The 23,569-nt window shown below is 37.5% G+C and overlaps 1 protein-coding gene across 7 annotated transcripts in view; it reads left to right on the top strand.

The window, feature by feature from the left end:
* Nucleotides 1–23,569, top strand: part of RAPGEF2 (Rap guanine nucleotide exchange factor 2) — a 184,906-nt gene that overhangs the window by 53,037 nt on the left and 108,300 nt on the right. For all 7 annotated transcript variants that reach the window (XM_063156291.1, XM_063156286.1, XM_063156287.1 and 4 more), the window contains exons 2-4: nt 4,009–4,079; nt 7,613–7,669; nt 21,860–21,943. In XM_063156291.1, coding sequence (XP_063012361.1) covers nt 4,009–4,079; nt 7,613–7,669; nt 21,860–21,943 — 212 coding nt within the window. The remainder of the gene's footprint in view (nt 1–4,008; nt 4,080–7,612; nt 7,670–21,859; nt 21,944–23,569) is intronic.

Below are 23,569 nucleotides of genomic sequence, written 5' to 3'. Positions count from 1 at the left end.
GCAACCCAAGCATATGACTTTGGCTGCGGTACAGATTTAAGTGTAGATTACATTTCAGCCTTTTAGCTTTCATTTAAATAAAAACATGCTTTAAAAGCTGCACTAATTTGTGCTTTGCATTCAATTTTTGGGTTTGGAGATGTTTTTTCAAGCTGTTGCCACAACCTTTGTGTAGCAAGATCAGCTGAGGCTTTGCATGGCTTTTACCTTTTCTTCTTTATTTTAAATTCTGCCGGTTGGATGGAGCTAGGAAGCAGAAAGCTGATGGTTCCTCTGCGCTTTTGGGTAAGGAGTCCTTCCTGTAGCAGAATATTGAACCAGTTGTGGTGGTGATGATGGGCTTTGCTCCTCTTGGCGTGTTCAAAGTCTGACAAAGTTATATCCGGAACAATGAAGGGAGAAGCTGGAGAGAACGGCGTTCTCTGGAGTTTCGGTGGCTCGGGCTGCCCTCCGGTGGTTATTTGGGAGCACGCCTTGTGAAAGCAGCATCCAAGGAAGCATCTGTGCTGTGCTGCTGTCACTTGCCTCCCTCTGCATCTCCTGGGCATCAGCTGGAGGTGGCTCTCAGGGACGCTGTGAACTGGCAGAAATGTTTGTGTAAGTCACAGTGGGCTTACATTTAGCTGCTGCTTTAAGGGTTTTGCTTAACTAGTCGGCATAAATCATGTAGGCATCTTGTGTCCTTTAAAGACGGAATTCTTTTCCTAAAAAATCGAGAAGTTTAGCTTTTGTCATGGGTCTTGAATATCAAAATCAAAAACTTTCATATGTTACATGCCTCAGTTTATGCGTGTGCGTGTTATTTTTGTGAAAAGGCTTAATTTCAGGCTTAATTTGGAATCTGCTTAGGATATTGCCATATTTGGCACAGATGTTTCCGAAGGACTTTTGCATTCTGTCAATTCACTTTGAATTAAGAAGTTGAAACAGCTATTCAATAAAGAGTATTTTTGCCAAGTAAGCACAGGGCAATTTTTCCTGAGATGAATGGAAAACTGATGTGACCTAACAACAATAACTTGACGTTCAGATTTTATTTTTTTTTAATTGCCTTCTCCCTCTTTAATGCTGCAGGCTGACTGGAAGTGTGCAGAGCCTACTGACCACGTATGAATATATATTTGCTTTTTTGACTCTACTGTAGTTCTTTGTACTTTGCAGTATTGTGGAGAAGTTGATTGAAAGGAGTGTTGCTGGATATTTGTTACTTCAATTTCAATGCCAAACTTTTGGTGCTAGAGGGAGCTGTTCCCTGCCAGATGCCTCTGGAAAGACACTGTTTAAGGAATGGGCAGCAGCTCACTTTGGCACTTAACAGAAATATCCAGTGCATGGCAGCTGAGATGTTAGAATGTTCTCTTGCTTTTTTTGCTGCCTTTTTTATTTTTTTGTGGGTTTTTTTTTTTTTTGTATTTTGGGTTTTTGTTTTTTATTTCCAAACTGGAAAAAGCTCCTCACCTTAGTTCTCTCAGGATGAGGTATCTTTAGCCAGCAACTATGATGGAAGCGCAAGTAAAGACTTCATTAACTGTGTTTTTCTTCCTCACCTCTCCCTTTTATTAGAGTTCTTTAGATTTTTTAAAAAATCTTTTAAATATTTTATTATTTTATTCTTCTTTTTTTTTTTTTTTTTTTATGTCAAGGACCTCCACAATCTGCAGTTCCTCATCTAGGGACCTATGGGATGTTCTATTTGCAAATGTTTGGCGAGTATACTTGTATTTAGAAAGGGAATTACTTACTTGAAGAAAAAGATTTCACTAAACATACCTTGTTGCTTGTGAAATTGGTCAGAATGACTTAAGGCTGGGCTGAGTGAGGCTTTGAACCACCTTATCTAGTGAAAGGAGACCCTGCTCATGGCAGGGGTGTTGGAATTATGATCTTTAACATCCCTTTTGACCCAAAATGCTCTATGGTTCTGTGACTCCCTTCCCTGATTTAATGCATTCCCCCTGCACTGAGTCACTTCAGCTGCATTGCTCTCGGAACACAACCTGTGTTCATCACTTTGTAACATCTGTAGGGTTGGTCAGTAGGTTTGTGTCACCCATCAGTTTTGGAAACCACATGCCCATGGGTCCACTCCCGGGTCTGTAAGCTAGCATCCTTACCGGTTCTCTGTTTATTCTTCTGTGAATTCTTTACAGCAGATAGCCTCTGCCACTCCAGAGGAAGATGGTGGCAGAAAGTTACTCTCCTTTTTTCTCTGCTTGTTGTTAGAGAGACTTGCTGGAGCTGGGTCAGAGCAGCACTTTGTGGCCAGGCTCTTTTCCCTGTAGGATGCTGCTCCTGATCCCCAGTGGTCCCTCCCAGCTTCCCAGAGCAGCTGCTGCCTGGTGCCGGAGTGCGGCGCGTCCGGACGGGCGCAGCGGTGCCGCCGGGCCTGTCTGGCTGCCAGCTCACCCTGCTGCCAGCTCAGGGCTCCTGGGAGCCCCTGCTCCGCTCCAGCCTGGCTGGCCATGAGCAGGTTGCTGACTATGGCAGACGTGTCTTTTCACACACTTTTATTTGTAGGGAAAAAAGCAAAAAGGCGAGGCACTGCTGTGTTTTCTCTTCAGAGCCCTGTATGTGCAGAGTCCCTCCATCGCAATTACTTTTGTCTTTGATGTGCCCTCTGCTGTTTGCAGGACCAAAGCCTCTAGAGGCCTAGAAGGGCCGAAACTGGAGTGAAATTGCAGCACTTTAGCTAGTGTGTTTGTTCTGCTTTTTCAAACGGAACATTTGCCTTTTCTGTGTGAGAAAAAGACATTCTTTTTGTAATAGAATGAGAGACATCTATCTAGCCTTAGCCACTGAGTGTAACTCCTGGTATCTTTTCTGATCTGTGCCATGGTTTTAACAAGTACAGCATGTTTCTACGCCTAATGTATTTCAAGGGATTTTCTTTTTCTTTCTTAAGTTCAGGTTCACTCTGCGACATCAATTCTTTGTCTTCACCCAAAGAACATTCTTTCATTGTGTCTGAAAAAGTATTTCTGTATTTTTAGGCAGTTTTAAATTCACAGATATTTCACAGTGATCAAATCTTGCATAAATTTCTAGCTTTGATATATTCCATTCCTTGAAAAACATCTTCTCACATTAAGTTACAAGAGTTGTGTTGGTGTTAGTTTATTCTCAAGTTAGTGGTTGAGGACTGTTGCTCGGATTTTTAATGAATTATGGATCATACTTTGTCTCTCAACTAGCAAGTCTTAAAATAAGAAAAAGCGTGATGAAACAGCATGAAATCCATGAGCCAAAGATAAATCACTCTAAATAGATGTTGTTGGCTTCACTGAAACTTTCTCTTAAACGCTGTAGTTATTTTAAGTATAATTTGAGCAAAGCCTCTGGCCTGGCATTAGTGTTTCCACAGTTGCGTTTTAGGGTGTTTTAGTCTTGGATGTTGTTTTCATATCTTTATTAATGTTTTGTCAGCTGGATATTGGCGGTCCACAATGGTTGAATATAAAACTTCACCATATTATAATTAAGATAATATTTGGTTTTTCTTATTATGTCAATTTTCTGTTCATGACAGCATTTTTTCTCTCTTTAGATTGTAGATTATCTTCTGTTTCAAGAGGATACAGTTTTATAAATATCTCTGTATAATGGAGTATTTTGTTAGACTCTGTTGTACTTTTTTTCTTTTCCCCTGAACATGAAAAAAACTGATTTCTTATGACCTTGCTTTACAAAGTAAATGAAAGTTTTGGGGATGTTGGCTTTGGAAAGAAGGACTGTGATGGTTGCAAAATAGTTCACTGTGGTTCTGAACTAGGCCTGTTTCCTAGACATAGAGTAATGGCAGCAAAAGCAGAAAGATTTCTGTATTTGATGTGGACATACTATCATTCTTCCTCATTTGAGGTTCCAGATTATAATCAAAGGTGTTCTTGCAGTTTGCCTTTAATCTCCTGAAGTGTCCCTACTACCCCTATTAAAGGAGCTTTAGAAACCATTTTTTAACAACTCGTATCAAACTGAGAATACTAAAAATGTTTTCCTTATTTTTTGTAGGACTTGGAGATTGTGTATTCATATTTACATGGAATGGAAGCATTGTCTAATCTGAGAGAGCATCAGCTAAGGTATGATATTGTATCATTAAAAACCATATATGCTAATGCACTAAAAAGGCAAAGGAGCAGTAATTTTGATAACCATATACTACTCTTGTATATTGTACCTCAAACTGCCTATCACTGCTTTCTTTTCTTCCCTTCTTTATTTTTCTGCTGATTCCTCCTTGTATGTCTGCACAGTGTATCTATTTGTTCCATCCTATTTCTGTCTATTATGGATGCATTTGTTTTCTTTTCAAACTTTTGGACTAGAAATAAATGCTTTACATACAGCATACAAGCCCATATATTGATGAAATAATTTATGTAATACAGTAGTCATGAGAGCAGGGTCTGTTTGTCACCTTCTGTTTCAGTTTGTGCTTGCTTTTGTGTGGAAATTTTAGACTTGTTGTGTACAACACATGCAAACAATACTTAGTAAAGATATTTGATAAATGTCATCCACACTTTTAATTAAAATGCTTCATGAAGCAAATTAATTCAAGTCAAAACTTTCCTGAGAGCTTCCTATTTTTTTTGTAAAGACTTTTGTTTGTTTGATTTTTAGGTAATTGTTGCACTTGTCCTCCCACAAGCATCTTACAGCAGAGGTTTCTAAGGGTATTTGGGAATCAGTGTGAGGCTGGCAGCTAGAGAAGGAGGCCAGCACATCTCCTGTATGCCCTGTGGGTAGAGAGGGTGAATTACTGATGCTTTATATTCTCAGCTTTGCCAACATTTGCCACATCTGAAGATGCTGAAGCAACTTTGAGTTGATTAATGCTAGTTTAGGTTCTATTTTTTTTTTCTGGCCACTTGCTTTGTCATTCAGTGGGAGTCCACATTCCCAAGCCAATATTCTGTAATTCAGAGAAAATAAAAGGCTGGGTTTTCTTTCTTCCAAAGTGCTCAAGACCCAGTTTTTGCAATGTGAATGTTAACTTCAAAGAAGTCTCTGTAATTACTTTTGCTTTGGAAGGAGGTCATGGTTACATTCAGTTGAAGTGTTTTGTGTTATGCTGTTGTATGCAATACTTTGAGCACGTGAAGTTTTGCATGGCTGGGGTTAAACTGATGTTAACTTGTTTACAGAGATCAAAGTGTGCACATATGGTTGTGTGGTATGTTGATGTGTGCTTCTTGGCTTCCTGTGCAGCGTGAGGTTCTTGCTGAGGAATGTGTGGAACTCGCTCTCCCAGCATAGCGAATTCCTCAAAGAGAGCTTCTGTTTACAGTACCATACATGGAAAAGGCCGGGCTCCCAGCAGATGTTGGACTGACTGAAAGCTTTTATAGTATCCTTTAGGATACAGCTCTTCTTGTGGCAGTGGAATGCCACAAAAACCTCTGAGATTCATTAAAACTGAATGTATTCAGTGTAGCCCCTAGTAGTGAATAACTTACCATATGGCTTGCTGGTGATCTCATCTGTAATTTATTACATTTATTGAGGAAGCAGATAAAGATCAGGTTTGAGTGATTGAGCAAAAACTGGACACCAGTATTGATCAGAACTTACTCAATTTTTCAAAGAGGAAGCAATCTAGTTTGTACAGCTTGGTCACTGTAATTTCTAACTGTGCCACTGTAACACAAAAATTGAAACGCTTGGCTACCTTCTGTAAGAGGCATTTTCTCCCCTATTGCTGTCCTAATAAAAGGACCAAAATGCTGCAAAACTCAGTGCCAGTCGTGAACTTGCGTGACTTTATCAAGAATGTGCTTCCTTCTATCCCAATTCAGAGGGGAACAAAACTTGCTTGTTGAAGTGATTCTGTTTCCTGTGACTCCTGCTCTTACGTGGCACATTGCCCAGGCATCATCGTTCCAGACCAGCAGGGCACAGACCATCCTTGAGCAGTATTTAAATTTTTAAATCTCACTCCTAGCAATGACTTCTCTTCTGGTTTCCTCTCACCAGTGACTTCATGTCTGTGCTCCCCTTCTCTCTCAAAACAGCATCAGAGAGGGAGGATGAAAACCCAGGAGGTAGAAGCAGACAGTAGCTTTTCAGCGTCTGTAAAAGATTTTGACAAGACCCAATTTTATGATGGAGAGGAGTGTCTGAAAAAAGATGGTTTTGTGATTCAAAGTTTTTCGCTGTGCCAGAATGGAAAAAGATTGAAATAGATATGCAGTACATAATGCTTAATTTCATACAATGGGGACATTTTTTTCAGTGAGAAAAGTTCTCAAAGATGGTCCAAAGCATAGATCTAAACTACCAGGGTGTGGGAAAGGCTGTGGTAGTAAAACTTGATTCTTAATTTTTATATCTATCTCTCTGCAAACAGAATTAAGATCGCAATTTTCTGTTAATGATTTATGAATAGTCATGATACCACAATAAGCCGGCCACTTCTGAACAGAAGTAGCATTATTTTTAGTGGGCTGAAGTAATAAGTAAAATCCTGTGAGAGATGAATGCTAAGGTGACTTTTGTAGCAGTCTGTTGACTACTGAAATGAATGATCTAGGAAATGGCAATTGATTGTTGTGTCAAACCCAGACCAACTCTTACAGGTCTGAAATCAACTTTTTGGAGACTTTTTGCCTGAGTAGCAATTCTTGACTGCTTTTGCCTGCTTATGATATTATTGCTGGCAGCTGGTCATTGATACACCAAGATTCTGATGATGAATTATGTGAGGAAAGAGAATTTATTTCCAGAATTTAAATATAGTTCCTTATTTGAATGTTCTCATGAGCCTCTTAGGTAAATCTCTGTCTGGCTGTCAAATAGCCTTGGGGTTTGCAGTCTGCTTCAGAGCTATGGAAAGGCCAGGGAGGCAGTGGGATTTGTTTTGCCCCCATCCCCCCCAGTAATTCACAGGGCTGTTTCCTTGAGGCAGTAGACAGAAATGGCATTGTGATTTTTCTACATCAAGTTAACATTGCATTTCCTAGTATGTGGTAAGTTCTATTCTAGTTGCTCTCTATTATGCCACATTTGTCAGGCAGACAGTGAATACGAAAGCACTTTAATCCTCCCCTCTAGACAGAGGATTTTCCTGCAGGAAATTCTCTCCACTTTGAGCCCTCTGGGATTTTAGCATTAAAATCTCATGGTAATTTTCAAGTTGCTGAATTTTAGCAAAATGAGAAGCATTGATTTACCAGGCAACACAGTTTCTTATTTTACCTATTGGGCCTGACTTGAAAAAGAGAGCAGTTTTCATATTGTATCTCTGATTAGTGTTGTAGTACATTTCCAGCCATTTCTAAAATTCAGAACTCTTTTTATGAAGCTACTTGCTTTTATCACATCACTATGGAAAATTAGATCAATATAATTTTTCCTTATTTTTATAAAATTTTTTTAATGGGAACAGCTACATCTAGTGTCCTAAATAAATACCGATCTTGGATGAATAAATAACTTAAATGCTTAGATTTTACAATTTGTTCTCTTGAATTATGAATCAGCTTGGATTTGAATTGGTGGTTGGTTTCAGTAAGTGCTGGAGTTACCTGTGGAAATGCTGAGTAACTTTAGAAAGTGAAGTCTTTGTGACACTGATAGGAATCATAACTAAAATTTATTTCTTCTCTTTCAGACTGATGTGTGAAACTGTTAGATATGAAAGGCATGAAGCAAATGAAGTTCTGTACTAGTAAGTATTTCTGCTTCCTCTTATATGGTTGAAAGAATTAATGTATATTAAAGTGAGTTGAGGACTGTTCAATGCCAAAATTCCTTGCCTAGCGTGCACAGTCTGTAAATGTAAATGGTCCATTTTCATCATCAAACACCACACAAATTTGCTGCTGCCAGGGAGAGAGCCAACAGTGGCTCTTGCTTGGTGATGCATGTTGTATTAAATTTATATAAAATTAATATATGGATGTGGGATTGTCATTTAGTCTTACTTCAGTTTTGTGAAAGTAGTAGTGATCAGCTTTTCGTGCCAGTGGTGCCAAATTGACAAATCTAACATGGTTTATAATTAGCAGGGATGTGCTCTAATGTCAACTCAGATTTACAGTAGAGAGCTGAGAATTGTAATTGCTTCATTTATGGAACCAATTCATTGAAACAAAATGTTTCTCAGATTCTTACTTCCTGCCCCTAACCCAGACACTAAATGCCTATTTTTTCCAAGTTGTCTGGCATTATTTGAACATTTAAGCATACAAAGAATGCACTTCTACGCTTTCTTTTGTACTTGTGGAATTTTTCCTATATGGAGCATCAGGAGGAAGATGAGATTGAGTAAACTCAAATGCTGGACCTTGACCATTCAGCAAAGTAAATTAAGGTCTAATGAAATCCAGTAATGTTATGTATGGGAAATACATAAGGTCAAAATCTATAGGTGGATAGATAAAATCTATAGGTGGATAGATAATTTTAATTAGACCAATACAATCTTTATTTATTTTACACTAATTTGCAAAGGACCATTGTGCTGGTGATTTGTCCTTCTCTAGGCAGTTGGTTCATGTCTCCTTTGTAAGAGTTTTTGTTTAGACCCAGTATTTTGGTCATTCTAAGCACTGACTTCAAATTTGAACTATATGCTGAAAAAATTCATGCTGCTAGCTTACCATATATTCAATGCAGGCAAAAATTACAGGAAATATGTGCCTGAGAAAATACAATTCACAAACAGGAGATTGTGAAATCTGGGTTAACTGGAAGTGCATTTTGCAGTTCTTCTGCATTGATTTCCTTTGTCACTCCTTTCATGTGACTTCATCTTCACTTTGGTTGTTTGCCTGTCATTCCTATTTAGTTGCTTCTTGACATTTTCCCCCATGATTTATTCAAAAGATTTAATGGGCAGTTTGGCAGTTTCTGGATATAGATGCTAATGCAAAATGTGCTTGCTCTAGCCTTTCACATCTCTGATGTAATGTTTAATGGGCTAAACCTGAAAGTTAACAATTACTATTTTTTATTTAAAAAAAAAAATTCCATATTTTGAAACTAAAAATATATGTTCTGTTACTCTGAGCTGTAGCTTTACATTTTTTTTAATGAATATTTTGAGATCTGCTTAGTAAGAAAATCCCGTGAAACCTGCAGTCTAATTTCAGTGTTCTATTTTTAGGACAATGAACTTGGAGGGGTCCTTATTTTTGTTTCACAAATTCAGCCTATGTGTTGAAGATGTACTCTTCTAAAAAACATTATTTCAATTTTGCTATGTACAGGTTTGGAAAAATTCTTTGAGTATTACAGGAGAGAGAAGCAAAGTGATAGCCAGGCTGGGATTGATCCACTCAGTTATGAGCTGTGGGAAATCAGCTTGGAACATGCAACCTGGTTACTTTTTAATGAACTTACCAGAGTTATCACTTGATGCTCTTATTTTCATCATGAAGGCTAAGGTATTAAAAGACCATCAGATTTTCACATTTTAGATTGTTTTTTAACTTACAGCTTCTTCCCTCTGCCTCCTGATGGTATATTTGCATTGAAATCTGAAATTGGGTGCTATATCTATTAAAATAGCTGCAACTGCTGGAGCTGTTAATTGACCTGTGTGTTTGACCTCCCTGAGGCAAAACTTAATGTCTCAGGGCAGAAAAGCTAAATCTTTATCTCTAAATGCTAATGGGCAGACTAATGCAGTTGCTCTGTTTATTTGATGAAAAATTTTTCATTGTGAAAACTGTGTGTCTGTCTGCTTTGTCAGTGGTATCTATAAAAAAGTAATTTCTGTTGTGCATATGCATGCAATGCTGAAAATAATTAAGTGCATTATTATTATGTGCAGTTATTTTATCCTACATTAAAAAAAACCAAAAAATAAGTTGTTAATTTTAATAGTAGCTCTATAGATTTTTTTCCTGTGACCAAAGGGATAAAAAGGAGCACGTTGCTTAAAATTGGCTCATCTCATCTGCATTTACTTTACTATCAGCGGGTGTACATGGTAGTGACAAATTCCCAAACCCTACGGCCATCTCACTGCTTAAATGGAAACTGGGTTATTAGAAGTGGCAGTTCAGCTTGAGTTATTCTTCATTTGCCAGTCATTCTACTCCTTTCATTTGATGGGAAGTTAATGACAAAAGGGTTTAAAACCTGCAAAGCAAAACTTCAGAACTGAGGCTTTCTTGACATGCGTATTTGTTTTGGGTTTTTTTTTTTTAACATGCTCCTTTTCTTCAAATCTACTTAGAGATCTCATTAAAAATATATTTATTTTGGTCACTTAATATATGTTTTATCAGTAGTCCAAAGAAAGAAATGTTCTATTTTCATATCATTAAATGTATTTACATGCGTGATAGTAATTATTGATATCTCCAACAGTGAGCTTCCAATTAGCATTTTCTTTAGAAAACAAAGTTCTAGCAGACTTGTAGAGGGTGTTTATACCTCTTTACAGTTGAACAAAATTTTTCAGATCAAAATTGAATTTTGTGCTATGATGGCATAGGATTCTTTGGCAATAAGTGCTTTGGATGTCAGCAAATGAGTTTGTGTCTAATGAAACAACCACCTCTTTTTCCTCCTCATTAGTCATGTGAGGTCTGTGTGTGTTTTTCAGCCATGCTGTTTGATATTTCTGTGTGTATGCATCACTGGTGTTTGGTTTACTCTTTCTGTAAGGAAGTCTTGTATATTTTTAAGTTTCCCTTATTTTCTTTACTAGGAATATTGGATTGGCACAAAATATGTTATGATTTGCTGACCTGCAGTCTAAAGTCATTCAGTAATAAAGCCTGATGTTTCTGAATTGCCAGCCTGTACCACAACACAGTTTGTGATTACATTGCCTGTAGTTTGAGCAATTTAAGCTGGCACTAACTTAGTTACTGCTTGTATTGTTTTTAAAAATTTGAAGGGAACCCCAGTCCAGGTTATTATGAAGTGTATTTTTCTTTAGAGATCCTTCAAATGAAGTCCTGATAGGATATATGCTCCTACCTCTCACATGTCCCTGCTGAGAAGATTTCATTTTTGATTAAAGTTCTTAAGAGCAGACTACTTAGTAGGCTGCTGGTTGTGATGGTAGTGGTTCTTAAAAAAGGACAACTGTTTTAAAAAGAGTAGTTATCTCTTGAACATCTTGAACTGAATTTTAGTGTGATGTCTGGCTGGAAAAAGCTCTTGTCTAATGTCAAAATATTTGTGTGCTTTTACGTAATTCAGCTTGCAACCTTTAATAAAATTCAGCTTGGAGAAAGACAAGTAGAAGTTGTATATATAAACTGGAGATTGGAGGGAAAAATGTTGTGTGCAAAATGCAGTTATTACTACAGAGAATGTTCACAGCTGAAATGAGAAATAGCTGATTAGTTTCTAAGTTATTGACTGTGGTAGGCAGGTGTGAGACAAAAAACTTCAGTTACGTTGTGTCTTGATTTTTTCCTCATTCCCAATTTGTCATGCAGTCTGGAGTGAAAAACATCTACTTGTATTAAGACTGTAGTACTTGTATGGTGGTGGAATGGGGAGGGAAAAGGGGATGAGAAGTGGAGAAAGCTGTAAAAAAGAGATGTAATTTCAGCTGATTATTTTTGAAATTTCCATGATTAGAACTAAATTTTCAAGCCTATTAGCAGTAATATCGCCATCCAGCTTTAGCCAAGTTTAATGAATTATATGTCCATGGCAAGTCACAAGACCCAAACACACTGGTGTTGGGCTAGTCATGCAGCCTTCTCTAGGACTGGCTTGGCCCAGCCATCAAATCCTGAAACAAGGAAGTCTGGAAAGGGAATAAAGAAGCACATCTTCTTGGTAGCTACTCAAACATTGATTGTTTGAGTAGATAAAAATGTTAGTGTGTTTCATGAGGTACAGCAGAATGTCTCAAAGATGCTGCAGGGCAGTAGTTCTGTGCAAGGACAGGTGAGAAATAGATCTGTGAGTAGTCTTTGTAAGAGTGGCAATCCAAGAGTCACGCTTTTGTGTCCTACAATAAAAGTGACATTTATCGAATTCATGGTTCTTTCATGGTAACATATTGCCCTGAAGACCCTCAGGAGGACAGAAGCAGTGCATGTAAACCAACAAAAATTTATGCCAAAGTTGCTGTACATTTCTGCATTGCCTGACTTGAAAGTGTGACAAAAATGAGCTGAAACCATCTTCTTTAGCTGCACACACACACGCACACACACAGAATATTCTGAAACTCACAAGAATTGCCATATCTATCTTTTAAGTGAATGCCCCATACAGGGATCAAAACCACAACCCTGGAATCATCAGCACTCTGCTCTGGCCAACTGAACTAATCTCAGGGTCTTGTCATTTTTAAACAGAATAGCACTGCTGAGACCACCTTACTGAAATTGTGTTAAGAGGGAGTGCTTTTATAGATGCAGTGTATGTGGTCTATAGCTGTATATGTTTGTATCTTACAGATAACTTCAGAAAACTTAAGTCCTAAAAGAGTACGAAAAGGAATTGCTAGGGAATCTCCCAAGTAAAAAGTGATAAGAATAACTTGCCTCAAGTTGTGCTGGGGATGTTTAGATTGGATATCAGAAAAGATTTCTTTACAGAAGTGATTGTCAAGCAGTGACACAGTCTGCCCAGGGAAGTGGTTGAGTTACCATCCCTGGGGGTGTTTAAAACACAGAGATGTGGTGCTTGGGGACATGGTTTTAATGGTGAACATGGCAGTGGTGGGTTAATGGTTGGGCTTCATGACTGTAAAGGTCTTTTCCAGCCTAAATGATTGTATGATCTCTGGGTCAGTATCAGAATTTTCAGGTACATCTCTGCAGGCAATAGATGTATTCATTTGTGCTTCTTCCATATCCGCAGGTTTCTGTGGAAGTTCTGCAGCAGTACATTTAGTAATGCAAAGAAGGTCTGCAGCAGGGCTGGCCTCTTCTGTGTTGTCCTGAAAATATTCCTAAAGGTGTATTGTGCCTTCTGATAGTTGGGCAGTTGCCAAAATATCATTGGAATGCTGCCAGTTCTGCACTGCAGTAAATCAGGAACCTGATTCGTATGTTGTGTTATGGATACATTTTTTTTGTGGGGAATTTTTTAGGCAATGTCTATCATTAAAATAAACACATTCAAGGGCTTGGCAGTTGTCTCTGTATAAACAGACACTGAATCAAGGCTTCTTAATAGTGTCAGTGATCAATGTTACAGTCTGTTGGCTTTGCACAGCCAGTTCCAAATTTGTGTTATTGTTTGACCTGATTTTGAGACTTCCTTGAATGATGACTGAAGTAATGGTTTTGCACCTTCTTTACTGTAAATGCTTCACTGAAAGCTCTCATATTTTTGTTGTAATTCTGAGAACTTTGAGGCACTCAAAGCTTTGGTTTTGGAGACTCATAAGAAAGTTTAAGGTGTAAGAACAGATCTGTCTGTCTTGCCTTAAGAGTGTTTTGGGTGCAAGATCATTTTATTTTGCTGCTTCTGTAATAGTTTTCTGGTGATGTAGGAGACTGCAATTTTTGTTCTGCATTTTTCTTCTGATACTAAGGACTAATTCACTGTACAAGTTTAATAGCTAGACTTCTATGACAATAGGTCAATTAGCTTGTGTGCATATATTTGTATAATGTATTTATTAATTGCCTGTTTAATCCACTTAGACTGACAGGCATTACTGACACTCTGTAATAATCACTAATTTGACCAAAATTCTTGTGTTATTTAATTGATTTTATTTCAGAAGTGAAAAAAATTATAAATAACTTAAATACTGTTAAGAAAAATATTCTTCTGATTATTTTTTTTTCATGAATACTGAGGAATTGTTTACTATGGTTCATTTTTCTGCATTTCCCATTGTTGCTACCAGGAGTCAAGACACAAGTTTTCATCTTATGTCCATCTGTAACATATAATCATGGACATAAGTTGAAATATGCACACTGTTTAGTGAAAATCAGAAGTTCAAAATTCTGAGTGATCAGTTTTGTTACTGAATATATTTTAACTCTGTCTTAAATTTATTCTTATTTCTAATCTTCACTCTAAATATAACATATATATATAAGTTATAAATATAACTTCAATGTGTTCATATAAGAAGAAAAATATTTGAAAATTGTGTGTGGGTAATGCGTCAAGTACCAATCTCTTTTACTTTTGTGTTTGGGAGATACCTCTTATTGTGATCAAGAGCATCTGAAATGCTCTGGCAGATGTCAGGTAACTGCTTAACTGGCTTAATAAGGAGGATTAGAGGCAGTGCTGACAAAGTTAGTAAGCAGTTTTCTGGTTACTCTGTGTTTGAACACTACAGTGCTAGTGGGCAGGATCTTCAGGCAATGAGAGAATTGTTCAACTTGGACATGTTTGACATCTCAAGGCTAATGTCTAATTCTGGCAGTGATTATTCAGTTAAAACAATAAACTACCTATAGCTGTCAGCATAGAGAGGATAACCAAAATGAGCAAAGAGAAACAGACAGATTAATCTGCTGGAACAAGATCCTATGGAGCATGAGCTTGCAGAGCAATGTTCTTTGGGATTTCTTCTTGTGTAGTGCTTAAATGTCTTAAAGAGCTCCCAGTTCTGACATGTCAAATTTCCACTGTTTCTGCTTCTCTCACTTGGAGACCTGGGAACATGAGCAATGTCTTTGGAATTACTCTGCTTACTTTCTGGAGTTTATTCTACTTTGGACAACACTGAGTATGATTACATGAAAATGTAATAGGTGCACCTTGGTTTGTAAGTTATCAAAACAATTACAAGTGTTATAGATTGTAGGATGATGGTATTATATGTAGTTAATGTAAATCTTGAATGAATCCTTTAGTGGTTGGAATTTTAAAGACTTACTCTTTCCACAAATTAAACTAACTTTTTCACTACCAAGAAATTGTTCTTGTTGAATTCATGACCTTTTTATGGCATAGCTTGAAAATAGCTCTGAATGGAAGGCAATTCTGGATGTTGAGGATGACTAAATTTAGGGGTCCTGCCACCGTCTGGAGTTGCTGTAAGTCCAGTGTTGGAGAGGCAATGACACCTCTGTTGCTTAGGTCTCAGGATAGACCCAAGTGCAAAAGGAATATAAAGCAGTAATTATATGGAGGTAATTTCCATGCTTGCTTCCACTGAGACCTGCATGCTACTTAGCTTTTTTCATGTGCTGTTTTAAAGGAGTTGGCTGAGAAGCCAATGACCAGAAGGTGGGCAGTAGAGGAAAGACTTTTCTTTAGCATGTGCTTTCAAGTCCAAGTACTGAATTTTGCACTGAAGATGTCTTATTTGAGAGAATTAAAGCATGTTTGACAGCAGTCATCACAAAGACCTGCAAATTCTTGCCACTGTACATACTTATGATGTTCATTATCTCAGTTGAACCTGAGTGAGTAAGCTTGTGCTTATTATGATTGGTTATTCCAGAGGTTTTAGTAGGGCTGTGTCTCATTTTGATGGAGAATGAGAATTAAATGGAGAATTAAACTGCTCTTTTAAAAATCTAGCTATTTCTAAAGAAGTCTTAAAGAAAAGTGATATATCAGGACCTGTTAGGATAGAGGAAGACACTACAGATGGTATAGATATTTGAGATTTATTCAGCTTTTCAACAGGTTGATTTAAATCTTTATTGTAGCTTAATATTTTGGAGGGTTTTTCAGCACCTTAAGTAATCAGGAAATCTGAAAGCTAAAATTGGAACCCCTGTGCTACAGTAGACAGATGCATTACAGAATTGATGTGTGTGTTGGACATGTTTTCTTGTGAAGAATTTCTTTGATATGCCGTTAATATATAATTCAGATATATAGTTACAAATGTGTAGTTGCAAGCATGCAAGTGCTGGTGATTTCTTTATATAGAAATAAAATATTTGTAATTAGAAAATAAAGCTTTAGTTTTAAGTAGTGTATATGTAACTACTTGCTGGTCTGGGAATAAGAAGCTGCTCCTTCTCAGGGCATAAATAGATCATAGCATGAAGTGCTGGAGACTGTGAGAAAGACTGCAAACTTCTTGGATTTTGTCAGTCGGGAGATTTATAAGCACTTCTTGATTTTTGAACTTTGAGTGCCTCTGAGGTCTCAGAGAAAACAGTCATATGCTAGAAAATGTGAAAGCCTCAGTCTGAAAATACTGTTTAAATTCATCAGGGCTGACAACCCAGTGATGTCATAGGCCATTGCATAATGACACAATTGAAGTTTCCAGACAGAACAGTTAGTGTCAGCTATGAACTTTGTTTGAATAGTTCTGTCCTCAGTTTTTTGTGTGATTTTCAAAGCAGAAAGGTGTCCTGTCTGGCTGCAGCTTGTAGTTGTGTTAAAGGGCTACGTCAAGGGAGCTGGGTAGGGACACACAATGGGAAGGCATGGCAATCCAATTTATGACTTTCCATTTCTAGCTCCTGAATTCCTGTAAGTCAAGTTCTCTGGCATTCTGGGAAATTATATATAGATTCCCCAGGAAATCCTCTGCTCTAGACAGTGTTTTAATACAAAAGTTAAGATTTTAAGGAAATTTATTCAAATTTTGTTCAACTAAAGTTCAGGTTATAATAAAAACTGCACATTGGTGGCTATTTTGGTATTGGCTTTCAGTTTTGCTCCACTGTAAGGTTACTGCTAAAACTGAATATTCTGAAAATTTATCAGTAGGTAGCTCTATCATAGTAGTTAACAAAAGAAGAACATTAAATCTTGGTACTCGAGCCTTTTGTTGTTGTTTCTGCAGAACACAAATCTTATTTTCAGGACAGAATGAGTGTGTATTGATTTTGTTGTTCTTACTGCCCCTAATGAGTGACTTTGGGGTTGACTTCATTCTGATTCTCTGCAGGATAAATTGCTTGTGTCATCTAACTTTCTTGGCAATAAATCTTGTTTTCTGTAACCAGGGAAAGTGGATATCTTTGCTGCTTTTGGTAGGCCGTATAACTTTTAACAGTCCTACATTTCATCCAGATAAAAACCCAGGACAGGAGCTGAGCTGAAGAAAGTTCCCAAAACAAACAACAACTTTCCCTCAGTCTTAGGTACTTGAAGCAATGTATTCTGTCACTTAAGGCTAACATGTAGGGTAAAGTCTTGCTTGAAAAGGTCTTTGTATGCCTGCTTGGAAATGTACATGTGTCAGTAGTTCCTGATTTAAATTGTTCCTACTCCCACTCTGCATATGGCCCTGCAAGAGTGGAGGGAGGGAGCAGAGAGGAATTCAAAACTAGAAAGGAAGCGCTGTTTGCTGGGTTAGGTGAGCTTTGCTTTCAGCCAGATGTGAATCATGGAATCATTAAGGTTGGAAAGACCTCTAAGATCATTGAGTCCAACCATCAGCCCAGCACTGCGAGGTCTGCCACTAAACCCTCTCCCTAAGCAGATCTGCACATTAAAATACTTCCAGGGATGGTGACTCAAGCATTTTCCTGGGCAGCCTGTTCCAGTGTTTGGCCACACTTTCAATATCCAATCTAAACCTCCCCTGGGGCAGCTTGAGGCTAACTCTTGTCCTATTGTTTGTTGCCTGGGAGAAGAGCTGGCCACAGCCTCCCTGCAGGCACTTGCAGAGAGTGATAAGGCCTCCCCTGAGCCCCTTTTTGTCCAGGCTAAACACTCCTGGCTCTCTCAGCTGTTCCTCACAGGACTTTGCTCCAGACCCTTCAGCAGCTCCATTGCTTTGTGGAGCTTTCAGTGCACTCCCAGTCTCCTCGTGTGTGACAGCTGCTGCTTCAGTGGTCGTGGTGATGCTGGCCAGCAGTGGCATCCTTACTAAACCAGTAATAGGAAAGATCTTAGCTCAGCAGATGTCTTTCCTTTTTACATCAGCTTGACTGACAGGTGCTGTGGACCTTCCCCTTCACTCTTGAAAAACCCCTTGTTTCTTGAAGGATGCCTTTGTGGAAAGGTCATCAGCATCAATCCTGCTTCAGCTAATTCCTGATGAAGTGCTTATGTGGACTTAATGCCCTCCTGCAAACCCAGTCAGAGAAGTGTCCTGTCTGCAATAAAGCCTTTTAAGAACAATTTACCGTGTTTTCTTTGGCAGAAGAAATATCTTTAGGACAAATAAAGTTTCTAGGTTCTTCTGTGGGCTGCTGGGGTAGGCACTATTCTAGCAGTGGAAGAAAACTTTACCATTAGGCTTATTGTCTAGAATTCAGTTTTAATGTTTAAAATCAAATGTAAACTGTGAATGCAAAAAAAAACCTTTCAAATATGAGTCTTCTCTGTTGGGTAAAATGGGTATTTGCATGAGTCCTCAGGTGGCCTGGAGAAGTACTTTTGCAGTTCAGCATCTGCTTTTTCTATAGTTTCTTCTGTCTTTCATGACAGGCACAAAAGCCCTGAAGAATGCAAATGCATTGTTGATGAACAAATGTCAAGCATAGTACAGAAAACATGGAAGCTTGATTGAAAGCCACATGATGTTTGAATAGAATTGTGGAAAGCCCAGAATCTTTAAAATGAAAGAATTGCACGTGTTTCTTGTGACAGTATTGTCTAGCAAAAGCTGCCTGCCAAATGGCTTTGTTGAGGCTTAATTCTAATCAACTGGGAGTGTAACAAGTGTTAAAAGTGCAGGAGTTAAATATATTTTCATATGAAAGGAATAGATCAGTGTTTCATTTGCCCTTTTTTTTTTTTTTTTTTTCTTCTGAGAGAAGCCTGTGAGTTCTGGAGAAAGAAATGTGTTTGGTATACATTTGGGATTTTTTCAGATGTTTAGCTCAAGTCTATATTAAGACACTACTAGTTGTAAAAAATTATGAGTATTAATACCCTACCTATGTTCTTTGCTCTTGAAGACTTGGAAATATTTATGATGTTTTGGCTGACAGTAAAAATTTTAGAAGAATGCAAAGTGTATTTCAGGGAAGATACCTTGAATGCAGACACACTGTCTAGTAATATTCCACTACTGTGACACAGCTATACTGAAGTTTTTTTTTTATTTAGATAATTAAAGTGTTGAGTTCAGTAGATATGCATGATTCAAATAGCTTAGAGCTTAGAAATTCTCAAATGTAACTGTAAAAATAAAACCAGTTAAGTACACATAAAGCAAAGGGAAAACAAATTCTATTACATGGTATTCCTCAAGTTTGATTTATTTTTTTAATCAGTTCATTTAGCTGTCAAATGAGCAGATGCTTAATTTGATTATTTACAAAGTGGATAAAGTATGATGTTCATGACAGATAAGTGAGAAGTACCAACAACTTTTGAAGAGCCAACTTGCAGAGAAAGAGAATAAACTGTGAATTGGCAAAAGAAGAGATGGACGATTAGCTGAGTGAAGAGTCATGCTATGTGTGATTAAATAAGAAGAAATCAAACCATTGCAGTTGAATGCATAATCATTCTAGGTGTTTGTTAAATGATTCCAAGTTGGAGTCAAAAGTAGTCTTAAGCATTTGCATATTGAATATCCTGACTGTATATATTATATATACTGACTGGTGATTGTGAAAACCAGTAGCTGCTTTTCTCTTTGAAGTTAAAAGATGTCCAATGAGAAAAGACAACTGGAGCTCCTTACAAATAGGTGGTCTGAGAGAGGATTTAAAAAAGTTAATCAGGTCTTCAAATGAAGAAAATAAGAGCTTGGATGTTAGTAGATTTGCAAAAGTTAAAATACTTTCTATTGGCTTAATTTTTTTCTGCTTCAATTATTTTATCATTGGAAATGCCTTTCTTGAAGCATGGGAAGATCTTCTAGATTACTTGTGCTTTAGAATGATAAAATCTGTGACCCCATGTTCTGTTCTATCAGACTACACTTTAATACTTGGTCAAACTGCAAGATTTTAGGAAAAGGAAAGGAATAAACCACCCCCAAGACCACAAAACTTATTATGTGATAATATAATGTGCTGTAATCCACCTGGAAAAATTATTATTCACATTCTAGTAGAGTTACTTCCCAGGTATTTGGGAAATAACTTTGTCTGTATCCATTGCTGAAAATTTCTATTTCAAAAACTTTCAACTGTGATAATTAGTCCAGATTATTTGTATGTAGAATGACAGGTATTAAAGAACATAATAAAAATCCTAACAGACTTCCAGTTCAGCAGCAGTGCTGTTGTGTGACTGTCAGCATTTGTGGGGAAAGAAGGAAAGTCTGAAGATGCTTAACTTTACTCAGGTGCATGTTAATGTTTTTAGGAATGATATTTTTGTTGAAAGTGCTGTTTTTCTTGTGCTTTACCTGGTTCTCTGCACTTATGCACAGTGTTGATTTTTCTAGATGAAAAAGTTTGAGGGTGATACAGACCCATGTGAGAAGCAAGTGAGGCACATTTCAGAATAGGCAGCTTAGAACACTTCAGATATGTCAATCAAAATGCTGTTGTTTTAGCAGTGGGACTGTGTTATTGCTTTTTTCTCTATGGTCTATCAGTATAAAGAAGTGTTCCTAAAATCTTGATTTTGAAGATGCTGTAACTTCTGGTGTGTGTGGCTGACCAGCATCACTTCACTGGTCAGGACATTGGCTGCTAGAAAAGAAATACAATCTCCATCTTGTTCAGTTCCTCTGTTCTTGGCCATAGATTGTGTTCCCTCAATTTCCTCTGCTAATTTTCTATGTTCCTCTCCTTTCTCTCTCATGCTTGTATTATGCAGTGGAAAATGAAAATAGAACATGTTTTTAGATTGGATGGCTTGCTCTCAGCTCTTTTAGACTAGCACATTTGTTTTGAGGACCTCTGTATGTACTTCTTAAATTGCAGTTCTTCAAATGAAAAATACACTGCTAACATGTACATTGCCTACTAAGATTTAAGATTAGATTTTAATACTATGCTGTCATCATTGTTAAAAGATGTGGGCTGTTCTTACTTGAAGTAGACCTAGTTGTTGCTAAAGACTCGAGACATATAATTTAAAAAAGGAAGGTGCTACAAATTCATTAAGTAATCTGCATCTCTTAGTGTCACTAGGGATGTGGTTTTCCATAAGAAAGCTCATGCAGTTCATAACAGTGAACTCCATTAGTCGTGAATTCAATTAGTCAGTTTCTCTGGAGGAAGCAGGAGTGGTAGAAGCTGAAGTACAGCGGAGAGATTCTCAGCACTGACTGTCAGCATGGAATGAGACTTCTACTGCAGCTATTTCTGGTAGCCTTGGTCTATTTTATTTTCCTGTCCAAACATTATTTGAACTCATTTATCCAAAAAGAGTCTAATATGAAAAGGATTTTGTATTACTCACGGAGCAACATCTGAATCTACAGTAGAATGAACGGTGCCTGGATGACAAAGTCTTCCTCATCCAGCTCCTCTACAGGTTGAAGAGAGGGGAAGAGAAACTTTTTGCCCCTTCTGTTGGGAATTTATTCTGGTGCCAGGAAGAGATGTGAAAGGGGCAGTGCTCAGCAGCAGCAGATAATGGTGACTGGCAAATCTGATGCAGGTTTGCCATCTGCAAATGACTCTTACCTTGTAGAAAGGCATGCTGATGCAGAGAGGAAAATTTCTGTCTTGAAGAAAGGCTTGAGAAAAAGATGGCTAGTATTGAGAAAAGATGCCTTTATTTATAGAGGGAAAGATGCTACAGCTCTCTTCAGCAAGAATTGAGGACCTGTCATTCTTCTTCAATGCATTTGATAGAATACAATACAGCATATTTACTGTAGCTTGGCTTCCTTTAATCACTTACAGTTATACTTAATTTGAATTGGGCTGTTACCAAATTAATAGATAGATGCTTTTAATAAAGTCAAGTAAATTAAACTGAGCATTCTAATAATGTGTATGTTTGCATGGAATAGTTTCATGGAATTATTTTTTAAATAATTGAATTGTGTCTTCCTTCCATAGTTTGGAGTGTTTTGCCTCTTTGATGTCCTTTGTAGTGCAAATTTGGTGCTGCTGTGAGTAATTTAAATCAAGTGTTTTAAACTATGTTATCTTTTTTTTTTTTTATTTTATTCCAGCCCTGATGATATTGGTACCTGTTGGTATATCCTGCTGTCTGGTTCAGTCTTCATTAAAGAATCCATGTTTCTTCCAAGGAGCAGGTATGTCAGCTATGAATGTACTGCATTCTGTATTTTAAGCATAAATCATGAGATGCAGAGAAATTTTAGGATTAAAGGCAGTGTTTTATATTTAATGAATCACAGAAGAACAGATCTAAACACACATCTCCTGCCTTTAGTAGCTGTGGTAACTGTTTCATGCCCGTAGCTAGAATTGAAAGTCCATCTTTGCGGGCAGTGTATAACTGTCCAAAGTGTCACGCAGATGTTTTTGATTTAAAAGAAAAGAACCTGAAAACCTGACAAATGGGGTGAAGTGCTGAGTAGTCTCTTCCTGTGAGTAATCATTCTTCAAATTATAGAATTTGGATGTAGATGTTTTCCTTTACTTACTGTGCACAAGTCTTTGGTGTATGTTTTAGTATATTCTTAGATCATGTTACTGCAGGTTTTGCTGCTTCTGTATAACACCATGCAAATGGATTTTAAATTAAGAGCAGTTTCTTAGATGGAAAAAAAAATTGGGTGTGAGGTGCTCAACATTTATATTGCTCCAGTAAAAAAAAAAATTACTTATTTTGAGCTATGATAAAAAATGCAAGTGATTGCAAGGATTTTAGACTGAAGTGACTAAGTCTGATCATTTTAATGGAAGCAGAGCAAAATTATTTTAAAATATGCTGGTTATATGCATATTCATTCAGACTACCATTAAAGCCTGCTTTGAAGCGTATGGCATGTAATAAAATTTGTGAAAGGCAGAATAAAAGAATGATCCATCTCTGTATAGTATCATGATAGGGAAAGAACTGGAATTTTTTAAACAATTTTAAAAGGTGGGAAGCCACTTCATGGCTAGTGTTGATTGGCATATTAGACATTAGATCTTCAAATCTGCCTTCCAGTGGGAAGTGCAGGTCTTGGGACTTCCATTTGATAATGGGGGCATGTTCTTGGTGAAACCAAGTGTCTTGTGTCTGTCAGGCACTGCTGATAAAAAGGTTTATTATATGTGCCATCGAATAATTAATGCTGAAGGTGCAAAACTGATTATTGGAAAAAGTAGCACAACAAGGGATTATAGGAGCCCTACTTCTGGCAGAGTGGAAATTGTCCCATATGTTATCCATAAGCAGGCAGTGCCAGGACAAAAGCTGACAGAAAGTGCTACTTTAAGATACCAGGAGAAGAGATATTATATATCTGAATTAATGTAGGATGGCTGTGTATAGTCCATGGCAATATCTTCTGTTTCTCTGAAATACAGCAATGCTTGTGCCTCACTCACTTGGGTACCTTGAAGAGAGGTCAGATTTAGTAAGATAAACAATGAGCTTGAGACTCTTCCTGGTAGAATGAACAGAAAATTACAGATCCTGTGGCAGTAAGCAGAGCATTAAGTGCTGTTCATGTGGAGAAATGTGTAAAATGACATCTGGGACAGTGTCTGATACCTTAGTGAAATACAGGCATGGAATTTGTGATACAAATAGGTTTTACAGTTGTAGGTGAAGCCAAGTATATGTCAAAGCTAGTGTGTTGGGAAGCAAAGGCAACAGAGACAATTTGTTAATTGAAAAAGATAATTTAAAACCATGAGAGCAAAGTTAAGAAACTTTAATTATATGAGATGGAAAGTCTTTCAGGAGAGCAAAACCAGAGCCT

The sequence above is a fragment of the Melospiza melodia genome, chromosome 5 (genome assembly GCF_035770615.1).
Source record: "Melospiza melodia melodia isolate bMelMel2 chromosome 5, bMelMel2.pri, whole genome shotgun sequence".
Lineage (NCBI taxonomy): Eukaryota > Metazoa > Chordata > Aves > Passeriformes > Passerellidae > Melospiza > Melospiza melodia.
Note: the sequence above shows the minus strand (reverse complement) of the source record. Positions and strands in the feature narration are given on the sequence as shown.